This window comes from Lutra lutra, chromosome 17 (genome assembly GCF_902655055.1).
Source record: "Lutra lutra chromosome 17, mLutLut1.2, whole genome shotgun sequence".
Lineage (NCBI taxonomy): Eukaryota > Metazoa > Chordata > Mammalia > Carnivora > Mustelidae > Lutra > Lutra lutra.
In genome coordinates this window covers 46,473,429-46,486,550 of record NC_062294.1, presented here as the reverse complement: position 1 = coordinate 46,486,550, position 13,122 = coordinate 46,473,429, and the positions used below count along the sequence as shown (strand labels likewise).

At 56.3% G+C, this 13,122-nt stretch overlaps 2 protein-coding genes across 3 annotated transcripts in view; both read right to left on the bottom strand.

Moving 5' to 3' along the window:
- Positions 1-1,460: 1,460 nt before the first annotated feature.
- Positions 1,461-7,860, bottom strand: TIMM50 (translocase of inner mitochondrial membrane 50). Its single transcript, XM_047711996.1, has 11 exons — positions 7,416-7,860; positions 6,378-6,534; positions 5,823-5,854; positions 5,588-5,609; positions 4,042-4,100; positions 3,830-3,949; positions 3,308-3,412; positions 3,109-3,207; positions 2,585-2,741; positions 2,124-2,230; positions 1,461-1,672 (listed from the first exon to the last, which is right to left on the bottom strand). Exons 1-11 carry the CDS (start codon positions 7,521-7,523, stop codon positions 1,571-1,573), a joined length of 1,068 nt encoding a protein of 355 aa, XP_047567952.1. The 5' UTR covers positions 7,524-7,860; the 3' UTR covers positions 1,461-1,570.
- A 1,199-nt stretch (positions 7,861-9,059) lies between these two features.
- Positions 9,060-13,122, bottom strand: part of SUPT5H (SPT5 homolog, DSIF elongation factor subunit) — a 28,262-nt gene continuing 24,199 nt past the window's right edge. For both annotated transcript variants that reach the window (XM_047709739.1, XM_047709740.1), the window contains exons 24-30: positions 12,908-13,035; positions 12,710-12,815; positions 12,134-12,292; positions 11,848-12,016; positions 11,300-11,503; positions 9,557-9,652; positions 9,060-9,482 (exon numbers count right to left, since the gene is read on the bottom strand). In XM_047709739.1, coding sequence (XP_047565695.1) covers positions 9,339-9,482; positions 9,557-9,652; positions 11,300-11,503; positions 11,848-12,016; positions 12,134-12,292; positions 12,710-12,815; positions 12,908-13,035 — 1,006 coding nt within the window. In that variant the 3' untranslated portion in view covers positions 9,060-9,338. The remainder of the gene's footprint in view (positions 9,483-9,556; positions 9,653-11,299; positions 11,504-11,847; positions 12,017-12,133; positions 12,293-12,709; positions 12,816-12,907; positions 13,036-13,122) is intronic.

Genomic DNA, 13,122 nt, shown 5'->3' with positions numbered 1-13,122 from the left:
CATTATCTCCCCTATGAGACTTTTCACCTAATTTGCTCACTGATGCAGACTAGTGCCTAGAACAAGGCTGGGGAGTCAGCACTTAGGAAATACTGGTGAGTCAATCAATGAAATGAGGGAGGTACTGTTACAAATCTCTTATGAATGCATAAACCAAGACCCCCGAGACCTAGCCCAGGTTATAGACGGTACACCTGGGGACTGGGCGGGTATGCAAATTTTAACACTTGTCTGTGAGCCTTTAAAAAATGTATGGAGTCCAGAGACTCAATCCGGTCCACAGAGGTATATCTTCATTATTATCGCAAACACCAGGGGATGTCTTTTTAAACTATTTAACCGGTCCTAGCACTAAGTGCCGGCTGGAGGAGAGGCTGGGCCAACCGGGGGCAGGAGCTGTCAAACCGGCCCAGGATGCTTCAGTCTGCAAAGCCAGTATGGGAACCGGGTAAGGCGGCCCACGGGAATCTACACACACTGGGTACGGGCTTTCCCGTGACTGACTCAACTGCTCGAAGACAGGTCCTACTGTCACCCCCACTCATGAGCTGAGGAAGCGGAGGCACACAGATGCTGGGCCCAAGGTCCACGGCTACCATCTGAGGGCCTCCACGGGGTGCCTCACTCAGCCTAGCTTGTGAGCTAGGTACCATTGCCTTTACAGATGGGGAAACTGAGGCACAAGAAGCGAAGTAACCTGCCCGAGACCACACAAGGCAGGAAGTGGTAAAGCTGGGATTTGAACATGGAAAGTCAGGGACCCGGGACTGTGGAATGGCTCGCAACTGTGCTGTCCCCAGCAGGGGCCACGAGCCACAGATGGCTGCTTAAATTAAGGTTACTTAAAATGATACGAACAGAAGCTCCAGTCCTCGGCTACCCTCATGACACTGCAGTACTCTGTGGCTCTGCCCGACCATGACAGTGCAGACACGGGACACGGAATAAACATCACAGAAAGTTCCATGGTGCCGCCACACTGCCCGTCCCAGTTAGGAGCCAACATTTCACAAGAGACTTAATATGAAAATCACAACTTCGGGCTTCTGTCGAAGGAGCAGATCAAGCAACTCCAGGCACACCTTCCCGCAGGGCCACGGGTGGGCAGAGGGAGCAGCACCCCCACTGCCCCCCGAGCCCACACGTGGTGCGTGCACACAGTGGCCTGGCAGTGACTTGGCTCTCGGACCCCCAGTGCTGCCCTCTCTTCCCTTTTCCACAGGTGAGGAATCTGTGGAAAGCAAGGAGTGAGACGCACTTTCGTGGTCACACGGCACATGGGAAGAGACGGCCAGAGGACAGCCAGAGGAACCCGGCTTTGTGGCTTCCCAGGCCAGGGTTCAAACCCATCCTGATCACTGAAGAACCTACTCTGTGCCCAGTGGCCGATCAGGACGATGACCCAAGAGTCCCAGACCTCACCCCGATGCCCCCAGCTGGAGACTCTCGGGACACAGGAGTGTGGCATCTGGGATGGACTTTATTGGATGTGGCTGCCCAAGCCACAGTCTGGGAGCACTGAGCCCCAGACCCAGGACCCAGGCAGTGAGTCTGAGGAGGCTCTGAGAGGTCAGGGCTGTTTGGAGCGAGGCCATAAGCGGTTGGTAAGAGAGCCAAAGAAGAGGTTCTGCTTGCTTGATTTGGAGAGCTCAGCCAGGCGCTGCTGTTCTTCCTGGGGTGAGGGACAGAGGAGGGTCAGCCCAGGGTGGGTATTTGCCTCCTAGGCTCCCTCATCCAAGGGGCCACCTTCCTTAAACCTCTGCCCAGCCCACACCCCTTCCCCAAGCCTCTAGAACACCAGCCCTTTCCCCAGACCTGGCCCAAACCTCCTGTCCACACAAAACTGGGGCCTCCAGATCTGCTGGAAACCATCGCAAACTACCCCTCTCCAGACCCATGCTTGGCATTCCCTGTCTCCTGCTCTCAGATCAGGCCGTGGAATCGAACCCCCTCCCCCATTACAAGAAGGGAAACTGTCCCTACAGGACAGGTCATGCGGAAGACAAAGGCCTTGCTCAAGCTCTTGCAGCCAGAGTGCAGACAGGCTGCTCAAGGGCCCTTCTCTTGGGAGCCTTGGGAACTGATACAATGCCCCCCATCCCCTGAGGATCCGGGTGGCCCACCTGCTCTAGCCGGCTCTGGCGCTGTTTGAAAGCCTCCAGGGGGTCATCCTCCAAGGCGTAATGCTCCAGCACGGTTCTGACATCCTCCACGCGATTCAGTGCAATGGCTGCGGGCACAGCGGGGAGGGCTCAGCCAGGCAGAAAGGCCATAGGGAAGCTGGGTCCCCATGGGTAACGGTCAGATACTGGGGCTGCTCACTGCTACCTGGAACATTTCTTAACGCTCTAAAAGGGCTCCCCTGGACATTCCCCCAAGTATTCCCTAAATATCCCAGAGCATCCCAAACATTCTCAGAAACTCCTAAAGATGACAAGATGCTCGTGAACCTCCCACACCTCAAGTACCCAATTTTACACGGGGGGTGGCGGGGGTGGTGTGCGCAGAATTAAGCAGTTATCATTACTCCTAAGAGTCAAGGGCTCCTAGGTCAGAGCCCAGGAGCTCAGGGGGTTAGCCTCACTCTTAAGGAAGGCAGACAGGTCCAACAAGACCCGGTCATCGGAGTTGCCGTCCCAGGGCCGCAGGGCAACACCATTGTAGGGCTGCAGGCGGAAAGCTTCTTTCTTGCAGTCCACGACGACTACGCGGGCAGGGTCCCGATTCAGACATGAAATGTCCTGGGAGTGCAAACAAGGCCCAGAGTTTCATACAAGCTACTACAGTTACACAGCCCCAAAGACAATCGGTTCCAGACAGACATCAGACGGCTTCTAGATCTCATACCCGTTACCCCCAACTGCCTCCTTTGGAGAGACTCCATCCCCCGCACCCCCACTGGGGGTGGCTCCCAGCCCCAGATACTGGGGAAGGGAGAAGAACCGAGAAGCCCAGCCCCTGCTGAGGGCAGGCCGAAGGCCTGTCAGAATCCGACCTGTGGCAGAAGCAGGGTTGGGGCTGGGGTCAGAGCTGGGGCCTCTTTCCCTCAGGAAGTGCCGCCCCTCCCAGCAAGTCCTAGAGGACCACCCGTGGCCCCCCACATGACACCTTAACATGGTGGCCATCCATGTATCTTGTGGCATCCCGGAAGAGGCGGTAGGAGATGAAACCATGGGGGTCCACACTGTCGATGAGTGGGAATGCAGTCTGGGGATGGGAATGGGGGCAGAGAACAGGGTCAGGCTGAGCCCTGACCCTCCCACCCTCCAGCCACACTGATCAACCCTCCGCTGTCCTGAGGCCTTACCATGCCAGTCTCAGATGTAAAGATGACGATTTCATACAAAGGGGCAAGCTGCTGGAATAAGGTTTCGATGCCTGGACGCTTCTTAAACCTCCAGCCAGTGGCCAGCTGGGGAGGCAGGGAGGACAGTGAAACACCAAGACCCAGAGACCCCCAAGAGAACAAAGCCCCAGCCTGGGGGATCCCCAGAACGAGAGTGCTCTCCCCCATCTTTCTAGCTCCGGGGTGGGGCAGGGAGGGAGGGCTCAGGAGTACACGGCTGTGATGAGGGTCTCGGAGTCTGGAGGGTCTGGGTTGCAGGCTGACTGACTCCTCGGCAGCATGGACCGTGTGCCCAGGCAGCCTTACAACAAGCCACGGGGCGGGCCGTCTCACAGGCGAGCAAGGCAAGGCAAGGCAAGCAACACCTACTCCCCAGGACACAGCGGAGCCGGGGCCAGTGTCTCTGCCCTTAACCGTATCATCACGATCTGGATCCCCGTGTCCACCTAGTGTCCCCAACCCGCTGCCGTCCCCAGGACACACCGACCACTCAGGGTGCAAGAGGACGCCCGTGAGCTCCAAGACCAGTGTGTAGGGCGGCTGGTAGTATGGCTCCCGCAGAGGGTCTGGGAGGAGGCAGGGACTGGTGGGCTCGATGATCATCTGTGGGAGAGAGACAGAGTGGGGGGCACTCAGATAAGGAGGCAGGGGCCCGCGCGGGAGGGCTGGGGACTGGGCTCAGGGATCCCGCTCACCTGTCTATAGTCTTTGAAATATTTGTATGTCCGACGCAACTGCTGTACGAGAATCGGATCTAGGAGGAGAGCAGGGCACAAAGGGGTTCCGAGATGAGCCACTGCTCAACCTCCCAGACGAAGCTGGGGTTTGTTTACTTACCGGACACAAGTCTACAGACCCACTTGGTTTGAACAAGCTCATTTCTAAGTCCAAAGGTAGAAGGCAAGGATGTAACCGTCAGGCAGGAGCAAATACATCTATCCACCTGCCCAGTTTTAGTGCGGATACTTACACCCACCCACCCCACCAAATATAAAACCGAACACTGATATGTCTCCCCACTTAAAACCCACACCCATGAGACTGCTGACATCATCCCTGTGTGTTCAGACCATTGGAACCACCAGGCTTCCAGACCTGCCTGCTTCGAGCTAATATGCCGAGTCTACTTAAGCCACACTAACTACGTACACACACCTATGTACTTTATAATCTAGTGGTTCTCAACTCGGAGTTATCTGGTCTGCCACCTTCCGGGGAACTCAGGCGATGTCTGAAGACACGTGTGACTGTCAAGATACTGGCGTCTAGGGAACCAAGGCCCACGATGCTGCTCAACACACTCCAAGGCACAGGGCGCTCCCCCACAACAAGCACTCCCTGCTCCACAAAGTACTGAGGGGACCAAAACTGAAAAATCCTGGTTCAAATGAATATATTGAAGCCCGCTGAAAGCAGCAAGTCTACCTGACTGCCTCCTTCACTGCGGTACTTTTGGTCTAGTTAAGCCACCATCTATGTACGGGCCTGCCTTTTCACAAGCAGAACACCGCAACGAGTTATGCTAGCAAACACACACTTCTTAAACCCGTGTGTTTACTGCCCCACTTAAATCAGTACATTGATTTATTTGAACCAGAAAGATTATCCAGTTAAAAGAGCATACTTACCCACCTGCCCAGCCTAAGCAATCAGTGTATTAACATGAGGGTCTGCAAACTTCGCTAGCACAAACAGGCGGCCTTCTGGACCTACCGATTTTGTTTTTCTCCTGGGAAGGGCCAGATGTGACAGGACTGACAACTACTCTCTACTATCCAATTTGTCAGAAACTCTCCACCAAAAGCTGGTTAACTAAGAGGAGGAGGGAGGAAAGAGACATTGTTTTGGAAATGAGGAGCCTCATGGGGTGGGGGGCTGGGGGTGAACAAGAGGCTGTCTTTGTGACAGGAGGGGATTAAGGGCTGCAGCCGCTCAGATCTAAGGCACAGGAAGCCATGTGTCCGGTGACAGACACCCCCCTCTCTCCAAGCACTCCTACGGTGGACTCCCCTCCCCCATCTGTCCCTGACCATCTGCTCCTGGGCCAGTGAAGAGGGCTGAAGAGGACTAGGGCTTTGTAATGCCCCTCCCCTCAAAGCCATCCAGCTGCTGACTCCCCTACCCCCCAGTGGAAGGAGGAGGGGTGGGGGGGCACCAGATGGGAAAGCAACATCCGTATAAACAGCAGAATAGGGAGGTTCCCCGAGGGGAACCTCAGAATCTGTGCTTGTTTTTACTCACCATTGTCGAATTCATCGGGAATCTGGAAGGTGGAAACAAAAATATAGGGTTTGGGATGCAGAGGCAGAACCCCATCAAACCCCAAAGAGGAACTCTGGGGCCCTGGGAGGAGTCGGTAAAGGTCCCTGAGAGGGAGTCTCACCCCAAGACCAGAAATGAACCTGAGCAGACCAAAGGGGAAAGGACCCACAGGATGGGACCCATGGCAAAGCCTCTGGGCCTCTATCTCCCTCACCTTGGCACCAGTTTCATCCACAGAGTTGTTTCCTGTAAGGGAGACAGGGAGGAATGAGAGAAATTGGGGCCTGGTCTCCTGGGTCTTGAGGAAGGAAGAGGGCAGGGGGCCTGGATTCCTGGGTCTGGGGGAACAAGGAAGAGGCATGGTCTCCTAAGATCAAGAGAGGAGGGGGCTGGTAGTCAGGATCCTGGGTGTCTGAGAGAAGAGGGACTGGGGCAGGGTCTCAATAGTCTCTGGAGGAAGGGAGGTTGGGGAGGGCTGGAGCTTTGAGTACTGCAGGAAGAGGCAGTTTAGGAGGCTGGTCAGGCCCCTCCTTCCCCAACTTTCCCTCTTCCCTGGATCCTGGTGCATAACCAACTAAGAGTGGAACCTTGAGCAAAGTGGGTAGAGGAAGAAAAAAGATCTCCCATTTCCAAGGTGGATATTCTAGTTGGAGGCCTTAATGAGGGAGGAGCCAGGAAATGGGCCAAACCCTTAGGGGAAAGGCGGCGGAGGTTCTGCAGAAGAGAGGGCCAAATGAACAAAACTGAGAAACAGGCATATGTCTCTCACCAAAGATATAGACGACGCTCACAGTCCCACCGGCCCCCAGCAGCCCAGCGAGCCAGAGTGCGACTTTTTTGGCGTAGCTGGGACCCTCTGTGCCCCGCTGCTGCTGTGGCCCCTGAGCCTGGGCCTTGGTGCCCGTTCGGCTCCCAATTTCCGTGGCCTGCAATTGAGAGGAGATAGGTTAGTCCAGAGAGAAATGAGAAAGGGCAGGAGGACTCTGGTACCCTAGAAGAAGACTCAAGGTCAGGAGCCAGGAAACAGACACCCCATAGCCTCAGAGTGTTGTGTCTCTGGAGGAGCAACCGGGAGATCGGGTCTCTTAGAAGAGTCAAAACTAGACTGTCCAGGGCCAGGATCCCAGGGGTTCAAGAGTTGATAGGCCAGGTGCCTAGGATCCTGTAGGGCAGGGAAATGAAATCAGGGGGACTAGGTGGACACTGGGATGCTGGGAGCAAGGCAATGGAGGGCACAAAAGGGGATGGGACGGATAGTTAAAACATCCGGATGCCTGGGGCTCACAGTAGTGGGTATAGAGGGGAAGGGATGGGAGCAGGGACAGAGGGGCACTGGCTTGCCTGGGGGAAGTAAGGGCACGAAGTGAGGTCAGAATGGCTGGATCTCTGTCAACGTGGAGGCAGGGTGAGATTAGAAGCCCGCACATCTACCTCATCATCACCGCCACCACCGCGGGGAAATACCCCCAAGGCCAGAATGGGACCCCAGCATCCCAGGCCCTTCCCCTCAAGTATTACCTGAGAGGTCACTGAGAGGGGACACAGGTGACCTCCCTTCCCCCCTGCACCCACGTGGGGTCCAGAGAAAGTGGCGTTCAGAGGACGCACTTCAGCCCTCAGCACCTAGCTCTGTGGGAGGGGGAGCAAGCGCTGCCCACCCCGGGAGGTAGGGAAGCGCCCCGAAACGCGTGCGGCATTCCATTCAGCACTCTGAGGTGTTGCGTCCCAGAGCCTTCGCGAGGCGGCGGTCCGCCCGGAACTCCAGAGAGGGGCCCCCACACTCGGGGGCCACCCCCGTTCGGCTCACCTGGTCCGGGGCCCGGGGGGGCGGTGTCGCCAGCCTCGCGCACAGCCCCCGCGCGCCGAGTCGGAGCTCGCTCCGCAAGCGGAGGAACAGCGCCGCCGAGGCCGCCATCTTGCCCTGACGCCACGCGGCCCCGCCCACTCGCTCCCTCCTCTCGGAGCCCGGGCCCGAGCCCTGGCCAATGGGGGCGCAGGGGTGGGGCGGGCGGACGGGAGCCCGAGAGAGACAAAGAGCTCCGGGCGGAGAGCAGCGGGCGTGCCAGCCTCGGGCGGACCGGGTGCGCGGACCCGGCTAGAGTCCGACGACCTCACGCCTCCTTCGGGCCGTGGGGCGCTCCCCGGCCCCTGCGGCGGCACCGGGCGGCACCCCCAGTATCCGGGGGTGAGACTGAGGCCACCGCGTAGGGACCCTGTGGCTGCGGATGGTGTCCTGAAAGCGAAAAGCCGCGAGCTAGTCCGTCTTGCCCAGAGGGGGGCCGTCCAGGAAGCGGACCGAAAGCCAGCCCTTCCCGAACTCTTACCCCAAGTGGAGACTGGAGGCCGAATCAGCCTTCTCTCCAGTCCTCAGAGCTCTTTTTTGCTCCTCCTCCCATGAGCTTCTAAGGAAGGGTCTGGAAAGCCAGCCATTTCAGCGAGGCCTCAGCCGGGTACAGGTAGCCACGAAGAATCTCCCTCCTTACTTGGAGGAAAGTAAGATAAGGCTTATGTAAACTTGGAACAAAACATGGAAAGACGACCATGTGACATTTAGGGATAAATACTGAGGTCAGGCTTTTGAGCATTCCCCCCTGGAGGGGAATGGACTGGGGCTGCTGCTTAAAGTGGGTCCTATCTGCTACGTACTGTTTCCTAAGCTGGGTGGTGGACATCGGTGTTCCGGGTGTTGTAATTTCTTTTTTGAATATCTGAAGTATAATACATTTTATATTGCATTTATTTTTATTTTTAATTTTAATTTTTTTTTATTTGCATTTATTTTTATAATATTTTTTTTTTTTTAAAGATTTTATTTATTTATTTGTCAGAGAGAGAGGGAGAGAGAGCGAGCACAGGCAGACAGAATGGCAGGCAGAGGCAGAGGGAGAAGCAGGCTCCCTGATGAGCAAGGAGCCTGATGTGGGACTCGATCCCAGGACGCTGGGATCATGACCTGAGCCGAAGGCAGCTGCTTAACCAACTGAGCCACCCAGGCGTCCCTATTTGCATTTATTTTTAAAAAAAGATATTTGTCAGGTAAGAAAGGTCAAGGTACTAACAAGCCCCATTCTCTACCTTGCTCCCCATCTCCACCCCCAAGCCATGAGACAGGCCACAGCAGTTCTGGTGTCACTGGTTTGTGGGCTCCAGGGAGAGAGCCCCATCAGCTGTGGTATCCTGCACCATAGGGGGAATTTAGGTTTTCTTGGAGAGTTATGGATTTTCACTTCACATAACAGAAAGAGATGAAACTTCAATCACAGGCAGGCTCTGTCCTAATAATCTCTTTCCAGTGTCTCATACATTCATCCTGAAGAGCCCTCTGGCATGGGCAGTATCATTTTCTAGATGGGGAAACTGAGGCTTAGGTACCATCCAGTTATTTGCTCAGGAAGTAAATGGGGTCTGCAAATGACCCCACTTACGAAACACTGACACACACACACACCACTTTTGACCAAACAGCTTTTTATTGAAAGACCATTAACACAAAAGTAAGCTGTGGAAGGGAGGGTGCAGAAGGTGGGGACCCTCCCCCAGACTACTCTGATTCCCATGAACACCAGAGAGGGAGACAGAAACCCAGAAAGGAAAATAAAGGAAGTCCTGAACAACCACATTAGCCCTGGTCCGGGCCCCAGACCCTGCGTCAGAGCCGAGGGCCAGGGAAGTTAGGAGGGATGCTCCCTGCCTGCCAGGTATCCGCCAAGGTCCGCCTGCCCCGCACTTCTCAGGCCTCCAGGAGCTTCCCCAGGAAGCGAAGATTGAGGATCTTGAGCTGCTCGTCAAGGTCCATGCGGACGATGCCATCCTCACCATCGATGCTCAACAGGACCCCTGTGGCTTCCCGGTCCTCACCCAGGATGACCTTCACCTGGGCGGAGGGACACAGGGTCAGGCTCCACATCAGCAGCCCCAGGCCCCCACGCCTCCTGGCCCCCGCATTACCTTGTTGTTCTTGGTGGGGGTGATGGGCTCCAAGTGCTCACTGGAGATGCTGACCACCTTCTCACTGTCCTTTAGGTACACAGAGCACATGCCTCCCTGTGGGCAGGGACAGCCCGGTCAGTCTGGCCTGTTTCCAGTGTAGGACTACTGCCCGCTCGCAGGGGGCATGGGCTCAGGGCTCATTCTAACAAGTCGCTTTCCCAAGGTGACACGGGCAGAAGAGCCTAAAAGCTAGGCCTGGTTCCTGGGCCTGTGGTGTGTGGGGACGGCGTGATCGGGCCAGCATGGGAAGCACCATAATGAAGCTGACTCAGGCCAAAAGAGACTGCTGCTCAGGCACCTGACTCTTCAAGTCCCCACGCGGGCCTCATCTTTCCCCCGCCCCGGGCCTGCCCATTTATCTCAGGGATGTCCTCACACTCCCTAGTGCCTGCCTGGAGCTCTGGCCTCATCTTGGTCAGCTCTTTCACCAACAACCTCCAGCTCTGACGTGTGTTCATTTGGCCTTCTGAGGGTCTCTGCCACCTCTCTCCTCTCTTCCTCACTGCCTCACAGGGCAGGCTGACCTCCCCCCGAGGCTCACAGCCCTCCGTCTCACCTCCCTAGTCCATCCCTCCTACAGCAACATGGTGAATTAATTCCAAACCACAGACCTGATCCCACCACTGCTCTGCCTGCTTAGCTTCCTCAGGACACAGTCCAAGGTCCCCAGTCTGCCACACGACCTGGCTCAGTCACTTCTCCGGCCTTGTCACTCACCTTCCCCCTAGGCTTTCTATGTTCCAGTCACAATGAACATACTTCAGCTCCCCACATGTGCCAGGCTTTCCTTCATCACCAGGCCTCAGTGTGTCCCTTTCTGAGACACACTGAGCCCCTCCCCAGCCACTTCTCTTGGGTTGCTTCTATTCGTTCTTCAGGTCTTGGTGCAGACACCTCATTCTCCAGGAAGCAGCCCGCAAGCCCTTCCAAAGTTAAGTAAGGGTGCCTCCTCTAGGTTCCCATAGCTCCCTTTGCCCTTGGGGCTTCCCGTGTCCCAGCTCTGGTCACTCAGGCTCTCTTTCTTTGGGGACATGTCTGCCTCCTCAACCAGAATGTGAACTATGTGATGGCAGGGCCTGGAGCTGTCTTGGTCCCTGGTGTTTAATTCAAATAATATTTACTGGAAGGCCAGCACGCTCTTGGTCCCTCATCTAGGAACTAAGGCTACTTACTTAGGAACGAAACACAGGCTTAGTAACCAAAGAATCAGCCCTGAGTCAACTTTAAGCTTTTAGGCAGCAGGTAAGTAACATGAAAAAAATTACACGGACTTAAAAGAGACAGATCTGAGATATCCCAAAAGGTTTCCCTGAAGGATGATTAGCAGTTTACTAGTAAGAGGATAGAAGGAAGAGCGTCCTAGTCAGAGGAAAGTGATGAGCAAAGGCCCTGAGGCTGCAGGGAACTTGGTGACAGTGAAGAATGGAAAGGCCAGTAATGCTGCAGCAGGGGTGGGGTGCCTGGCAGAACTATGTTAAAGAGTAACCTAGTCCCTGGGTGCCAGTCACTGCTCCATGCTGGGAAGGCCCCAGCCATGCCCTGTGGGGCCTGCAGGCCAGCCCTGCCACACCCACTTTTCCAGTTATAAACGGGTACTGGAGAACGTGGTTAGGTGATTAAAAACAGAAATCCAGTGGCCACAGATTTGGGGATCCCAAAGGAGAGGACAACTGCCCACCCCCCAGCCTGGGCCCCACTTACTGTGACGCTGCGGATGACTCCTGTCTGCCCCACCACCTGCGTATCCAGGTAGGTGTCCCGCACCTTCACCTGGATGTCTGTGGTTACCCAGTCGCTGGAGTTCTGCTCAATGCCTGAGCCTGGTGTGTGCGGGTTGTAGCCCCCAGGGGAAGGGGCTCCGGGTGTCATTGGACTGTAGCCAACAGGGCTCGGGCTGGGACTGGCCTATGAGTGAAAGGGGGACAGCGTTGTTGGGACTAGGTCATCTAGCTTGGCTGTCCCCACAGACCTAAGGCCCATTCTAACCCATCCCCCCCTTTTTTAAAGATATATTTTAGAGAGAGAGTGAGAGAGAGTGAGCATTCGAGTGCAGGGAGGGGCAGAGGAAGGGAAAGAAACTTTAGCAGACTTCCCCGCTGAGTTTGGAGACTGACACAGGGCTTAGTCAGTCTCAAGACCCTGAGATCACAACCTGAGCTGAAACTAACAGTTGACAGCTGAACCAACCACTGCGCCACCCTGGCCCACAGTAGAACACCGCCCTTAAGGACACACAAGCCGGTCAATACCTGATAGGCCATGGGGGAGGGTGTGGGATGGTAGCTGGCTGGAGAGTGGGTGTTCTGGTACCCTGCTGGACTTGGCGCCACCTGGTGGTAGCTCTGGGGGCTGGGGCTGGGCTGGTAGGAGCCTTGCGGAGAGGGGGCAGCATAGGGGGAGAACTGGTCTGTGTTGTACCTGGAGAGTCAGAGACAGAAAGGGGCACTTGCTGGGGATGGTGTTGAAGAGAAGAAGGTAATGGTAGTGGGGAGGGTCGGGGCAAGGTCTGATTAGGGTCTGCCAAGGTGGACTCACATGGCTGGCGTCCCTGGCGTCTGTGGGTTGTACTGAGGGTTGACCTGTGGGGATGAGGGGTCAGGATAGCCGGGTGTTTGGGGATTGGGGGTGCCCCCATAGGCCTGTGGGGATGGGGTGGGCTCATCGTCGAAGGCATACTCATATTCTTCCTCCGCCCTGTTGGAAAGAGAAGTCTGCTGAGAATGACTGCGGTGATCACAGCGATGCAGCAAATGCTTCAGAACAGCACTGGACACCTCAAAACAGCCCCGTCCAGAGGCCTCCATTTCACAGCTCAGACTGGAAGGCAGAGACAAGGCTGCCGCCCAAGGTCACAAAACCGGTCACACGACTTTGAACGCACAAATCTGTCTTGGAGCCCAGGTCTTAACCACAGCAGGCTATTCCGGTGGGGACTGGACACTATCTGACCCCCAGCCCCAGCCCCACCTACCCCTTCGCACATAAGCAGCCCCGGGCGGGGAGCAGAGAATTCAGGGAGGGCCATTCAGACCCCTCCACCCCACAGACACCCAGCATAACCACTTGCACACACAGGCTCAGGGAACCCTGTCCCCACCCCCCAATCCTCACCGGGATGGCGTGTTGGGATTGTTGGGGTCCCAGGCCCCACTCTGAGCAGGAGTACGGCTGCCATCATGCAGGGGTGTCTGTGAACCGTAATGCGGGGTGCGGCTGCCTAAAACGGGAGAGTGGGAGAGAGGTGTTCGTCTGTTCCTGTCTCTACGCCCCGCCATATCACCCCTCATCCCTGTCCCTGGGCAAGCTCACCATCCTGGAGAGGCGTCTGAGAGCCATACATGGGTGTGCGGGAGCCAGAGCCGTACATGGGCGTCTGGGAGCCGTACATGGGTGTCCGCCCGTAGGTGGAGGTCATGCCTCCCGGGCGCCGCGAGCCCCTGTGGACACAGAAAACCAGTGGGGTGAGGAGGGCCCTCTGGCCACCTAACAACCCCCACCCCTGGCCCCACGCTGCCCCGGTGCGT

Excerpts from the sequence above, each read along its gene's own strand:
- TIMM50 (XM_047711996.1), bottom strand. The coding sequence starts at position 7,523 with ATGGCGGCCTCGGCGGCGCTGTTCCTCCGCTTGCGGAGCGAGCTCCGA. Across the intron at positions 5,855-6,377 it reads GAGCGTCGTCTATATCTTTG|GAAACAACTCTGTGGATGAA; the intron begins GTGAGAGACATA and ends TCTCCCTTACAG. Across the intron at positions 1,673-2,123 it reads GCCAGAGCCGGCTAGAGCAG|GAAGAACAGCAGCGCCTGGC; the intron begins GTGGGCCACCCG and ends CCCTCACCCCAG.